The sequence below is a fragment of the Alosa pseudoharengus genome, unplaced genomic scaffold (genome assembly GCF_046254945.1).
Source record: "Alosa pseudoharengus isolate Yale_2024_CS ecotype anadromous, Long Island Sound unplaced genomic scaffold, YU_APseudo_1.1 YU_APseudo_1.1_scf_6, whole genome shotgun sequence".
NCBI classification, from domain to species: Eukaryota; Metazoa; Chordata; class Actinopteri; order Clupeiformes; family Clupeidae; genus Alosa; species Alosa pseudoharengus.
The window spans coordinates 13,600,529-13,606,528 of record NW_027468848.1 but is presented as its reverse complement, the minus strand read 5'-3'; the positions used below and the strand labels follow the sequence as shown (position 1 = coordinate 13,606,528).

The following is a 6,000-nucleotide window of genomic DNA, read 5'->3' as shown; positions in this document are numbered from 1 at the left end:
GGCTCAAGGATGTAGTTAAGACAACAGAGGGCAGGGCATAAAGGAGTAATCATGGTGATGTGTGTGTGTGTGTGTGTGTGTGTGTGTGTGTGTGTGTGTGTGTGTGTGTGGTAATGGGAGGGGGTGATGGTAATGGGAGGGGGGTGATGGATGCCTGATGGCTGGAGAGACAGAGGGAGCTACAGAGAAAGAGAGATGGATGAAAGGAAGAGAAAGAGATGGATGGGTAGAGCGGGCAGAGGACAAGAGTTACCATCTGGGCGGCACGACGCAGGGCGGCCAGTTGGTTGAGATTGACCTGGACACTGCAGTAGAGAAGGTCAAAGAACTTCAGCAGCAACCAGCCTACCAGTCTGAGAGAGAGACAAACAGAGAGAGAGAGAGAGAGAGAGAAATGGGGGAGAATGAAAAGTTAATGACCTGCACAGAAAAGATGGTGTAGGGCACACACAGGCTGGCTGTGTGTGTGTGTGTGTGTGTGTGTGTGTGTGTGTGTGGGGGGTCTATCTAAATTTGAGCTGAGCGTGTAACTGGTAACAGCAGTCTTGCATTAAACCATTCCGTTTAGGATCATAAAAGTGACCAGGCAACCTCATGATGCAGAACATGGCACAGGGTAAACAGGAATTTTTGTTCACTCTTTCTTGAGCTTGTGTAAAAATGGGCTGGTTTCAGATTTTTTGATCATTTGATGTTCGAACTGCGATTTCTGGCGATCGGATTTCAATGTGATTCTGCTGGTTCTTAGCCTGCTGCCTGGCAGCACGGCAGGATCAAGGCGAAACAATTAAGAAATGTGTCCAAAAATATGGACTGGAGGAACTAAAAAGAGAACTGGAGGCTTTGGGAGTTTAGTTAACATTGATGTGGATGTGACTAAAAAGAAAAACAAAAAGAAGACCAAAAAGGAACTTCAAAAGCTCCTAATAAAAGAGCTGAAGCAGGTCGAGCAAAACTGGACTGGACAACAGGGCTTACGAAGAGGGATTCACTATGCCCATGGAGATCCCTGAATGATCCGTATATGTTCTTGGTTAAACAGTTAGAAGAACAGGAGAGAAATGCACAGTGGGACGACGATGTGAAAGCCTTGTTTGGCGGTCTCCTGGATAAAGTGGACTCGACTTTGGGTGAGATTGATTCACCAGAACCGACTTCCAACTTTAAGCGATAAGTGGGCTATGTAAAAAGTGAGCTCACATTTAAAACCTCAAAATGGTTCAGCCGTGAATTTAATGAAATGCTCCCCATTATGTTTAGCTTCTGAAGGACTTAATGAAAAGGGAGAAAAGGAAAGTTTTAAGGCCACATATAAGGTGTGTTAGAGTGTCTAGTTTCGTAATTTAAAAAAAAAAAAACGTGAAAACGTAATATTACGTTTTTGGCACTCAACGCATGGGAAGGAAATACGTAATATTACGTTTTTGGCACTCAACGCATGGGAAGGAAATACGTAATATTACGTTTTTGGCACTCAACGCATGGGAAGGAAATACGTAATATTACGTTTTTGGCACTCAACGCATGGGAAGGAAATACGTAATATTACGTTTTTGGCACTCAACGCATGGGAAGGAAATACGTAATATTACGTTTTTGGCACTCAATGAGTTAATGAAAAGGGAGAAAAGGAAAGTTTTAAGGCCAGAGGCTGGAGACAGGAAGGAGGAGGCCGAGCGGGCAGCCCGATTCTGGAGTTCCACAGAGAACCGCAAAGGCTCCGTCCCCAGGAGGAGGCTTCGGGTGGCAAGACGCAGCAGCAGACGGCTGACCGTGTGAACGATTGACAAGAACCATCAATAAAACCAATACCAGAAGTCAGACCTCTAGTGATAGTCGCCGTTTCTCCCTGATTCTTTTCTCAAATATAATTCTGCAATCTAATAACTTGTAGGACCAATAGGGACCAGATGGAATGTATGATCCCCCTATATTTTCTATGTGTTTTATACAGTAAAATGCACATATTTAGGTTGCCTTCAAGCAACAGGACGACAGTACAAAGACTAACAGGTCCGGTGGTAGGGTTAATGATATAAGAATATTAAAATATGGGATATTTTACAGGAAAATATTAAAACAGGAAGAAAGCTGGAAAAAATATGTGAGAAACCCGGAAAAAACGGGAGGGTTGACAGGTATGGTGTGTGTGCCTGTGTTTAAAATATGTGTGTGTGTGTGAGATTCATATTTTTTCAATGTGTTCCACTGTTATTTATCTTGTGACAACACTGTATCTAAACATCATGCTGATAAAGCAACTTTGATTGTGAGTAAAACAGCAAGAGAGAGAGAGAGAGAGAGAGAGAGAGAGAGAGAGAGAGAATGATTAGATAATTATTACACACACCTTCTACTGTATAGCAGCCAGCCTATAGGAACGTCACCTATTACCAACCGTGCCGTATTTCTGAACTCATTCCTCATTCCATATTCATTTCTATACAAACCAAGATGCGGATTCCTAAAGAAACCCACACTAGAGTTCTCAACGGGCCTGAAAATTACAACCCGACCCGACCCGGCCCGTGGCTTTTAAAGCCCGGACACGATGTAACCCGACACATCAACATGAATCATCTGCCCGAACCCGGCCCGCGGCCCGACGTAAAACATAGGCTACGTTTTGACTGTTAAACCCTGACTTTATTTAGGTGAAGATTCAACACATTAGCGTGACAATTTACTTAAAACGGTGATTTTCTCCTCTTCTGGCGTATTGTGACGGAAGAACCATGCCAACTTTGGATGCGGTTATCTTAGCGATACTTTTTGCAATCGGCCTACCCTCGATATACATATCGTTGGAAAGCTTAGTTTATTGCCGTTCATGTGAGCACAATAACTTAATTTTGTACATTTTACCAAAGCGACTGGTTTCGCCTTGCAGGGTCACATATTTCATCAGCACCTTGCATTTTGAGCATTGCAAATAGAATTCATCAGAATCCAGCACCACTCCAAACACTTTCCAGACCTCTGATTTCCCCACTCCTGTAGTAGCAACGGTGAATTCACCTGCGGCAAGTTTAGCCTACTTTTCACCAACTCCATCTTCTTCTCCAGGCTAAAGGCGTGCACGCAGCGTCTGCCCCTGCCCCTCTCCATGATGCACGTTGCACGCAGCAGCAGACTTTCTTTACGGTGAACAGCTGCGATGATTAATAAATGTTTTTTTTCACTGAGCAGAAAAGGTTAAGCCCGAGGTCCGACCCGACCCGAGTCATTTGCTTATATTTTCGACCCGAACCCGGCCCGAACCTGCAGGTCCTGTCGGGTTTTTTGGGCCGACCCGACCCGTTGAGAACTCTAACCCACACCATAAGTGTATTAGCTATGTACCAAAAATTACATTTTACCGTGACTCAAAGAGCTGTAAACAGTGTTGTAAGGCTGCGTGTACAAATCCGCTTGGAGCTCCAGTGGAATTTTGATTTGCGACGAGAATTCTCGGTCTAACCGTTGATGTGTCGTGAGAAAGGTTGGAAATAGGCACCCACCAGCCCAGCACTAAACTTATCAAATGTTATTTTGAAGTAAAAAAAAAAAAACATTGTTGTTTTAGAGTTTTCGAAAGAAAGGGTTGGTAATTGGTGCTTTTACGATACCACGCTGAGAGAGGAAAGATGGTAGAAGATGGTAGACTGAGAAAGAAGAACTGGGGGAAGAGACAAAAGGAGGTATGAAAGAGAAAGAGGGAAGAGAGAGAAGGAGGTATGAAAGATAAGGAGGGAAGAGATAGAAGGAGATATGAAGGAGAAGTTATGAAAGAAAGATGGGAAGAGAGGAGGGAGAAGAGAGAAGGGGGTATAAAGGAGGAGGAGGTATGAAAGAGAAGAAGCAAAGGAGTTATTCAGGAGGCCTTCAGTAGGAACTCCGAGGGAACCTGACCGTGAAGAGAGGAGCAAGCATGAGAGAATGCATGAGTTATTAAAGATGTTTAAAATGAAACAGGAGTGAACCTTGCAGGCACAAACAGCATGCTGTACAGTGAAATGTGTCAGAACAGAGATGAGAGAGAAAATGACATAGTAGTTAAATTTTCATTGAATTTACTTTGGTAGCACCCTCGATCACATCAAGCACAACACCAACAACAACAACAAAGAAACAAGGCAACCTTGTCAAGGCCTGAACTCCGCGAGGCCAAGGGCCCACAGCAAAGGGCAACAGGAGGAACGGAAGAAAGGCTGTCTTTTAAATAGAGCAAAACCTTGAGCAATTCCAAAAAGAGGAGCTACCCTAAGGCTAGTGTGGGAGAGAGAGGTGACGCGAGGGAAAAACAACAGCGGAGGGAGTGGAGAGAGAGAAGACAGAAGAAGAACACATGGAGGGAGAGGAGAGAGGAGAAATATACTTATACTTAGAAAAGAGAGAAGGAGGGAGAGATGATGAGAGGGGAGGAGAAGAGAGAAGAAGAGGGTGGTGTAGAGGCAGAGGATGAGGAGAGGGCAGACAAGGAGAGAAAAGAGAAAAGAGAGAGAAAGGAGACATGGCTGGGGAGGAGAAGAAAGAGGACAATCGGAGTCATCAGACACGCCGGCCAGCAAACAAACAACAGGCCTGATAGCCAGGTAGAGCAGCAGAGGGGAACCCAAACTGACCTGAGCGACAGAGGGAAGAGATAAGACAGAGAGCCAAGAGAAGAGAAGACAAACAAACAAACAAACAAACAACAAAGGAAAACAAAAACAAAACAGACTCTTATGATGTAATGTATGGCTGAGCAGTCATGAGAGCTAAGAGTCAGTGTCCACCCCCCCTCCCCCCCACCCCCACAACCATGTACCCTTGGTTCCACATGGCACATGTCTACTGATTACTGATACCTCCGCCATCGTCATCAACCGTTTACTGACTGAGCATCAAGCTCTTTTACAGCAATGCCCTGAGTTTACAAAACATACAACCAAAAATAAATGCAAACAAGATTAAATGATACAAAAGCCAAATAAAAAAAAAATTGTTAGAATATGTGGACGAATGATGAAACAATGTAATTTTAATGCTGCTGTAATTTTAACCTGCTTGTATACAGGTTTTGAGCAACATATACTGCAATCCAGGCAATGTCTTTTGCTCTAGGGAAGACATTGAATATTTCAGGAAAACAATGCCAAAATGAATTCTGCACATACTTAAACAGTATTTCTCATAGGGGAAGTGTCTAGGTGTTAAAATGGTCTGTCTGCTGTCCAGACCTGTCAAATTAGGCGCATCATGGAATGAAAAACATAATTAAGAATACCCCATACTGTTAAGCAACTGAACTCCTACAGTATATCGGGCAGGAATGGGACAACATTTCACACCTTCTGTTTTTATTTGCATTTTACACAACGTCCCAACTTTTTCTGATTTGGGGTTGTATATTTGTGTGTGTGTGTGTGTGTGTGTGTGTGTGTGTGTTCTCTCTCTCTCTGTGTGTTTGTGTGTGTGTGTGTGTGTGTGTGTGTGTGTGTGTGTGTGTGTGTGTGTATGTGTTTGTGTGTGTGTGTGTGTGTGTATATATATATATATATGTGTGTGTGTGTGTGTGTGTGTGTGTGTGTGTGTGTGTGTGTGTGAGCATCACACTAACCGGAGTAGGGCAGGCGAGATGCTGGCATTGGCCAAGCTGAGGATGTTGCTGGCGCCCGCCCTGGCAGAGGCCTCCAGATGCTTCAGGACACTTTCACCCGGAGAGTGGGCCACACCAGGCAGCAGGCTCCATGCCCTGGGCACGCGCACACATACACACACACACACACACACACACACAGAAACAGAGACAAACAAACAAACGCATCAGCCGAGAGGAGAGAGTCACAGGACTGTGCTCCGAAACAAAGACAGTGATTGTGCCTGAGCATATTTAGGACACACTCAGATATGCGCACACACACACAGACGCACACACACACTTGCACACACACACACTTCAGACACAAAACAAGAGAGCTTTTGCACAAAGCCCAACAGCTACCCTAGACAGGCTTGTTTTTTTCCTGACTCAGAAAG

At 44.4% G+C, this 6,000-nt stretch overlaps 1 protein-coding gene across 1 annotated transcript in view; it reads right to left on the bottom strand.

Moving 5' to 3' along the window:
- gpat2 (glycerol-3-phosphate acyltransferase 2, mitochondrial) overlaps nt 1–6,000 on the bottom strand; it is an 81,994-nt gene that overhangs the window by 52,769 nt on the left and 23,225 nt on the right. Inside the window, exons 5-6 of the mRNA XM_076271286.1 lie at nt 5,582–5,716; nt 254–353 (exon numbers count right to left, since the gene is read on the bottom strand). Of these exons, the coding sequence (XP_076127401.1) occupies nt 254–353; nt 5,582–5,716 (235 nt within the window). The remainder of the gene's footprint in view (nt 1–253; nt 354–5,581; nt 5,717–6,000) is intronic.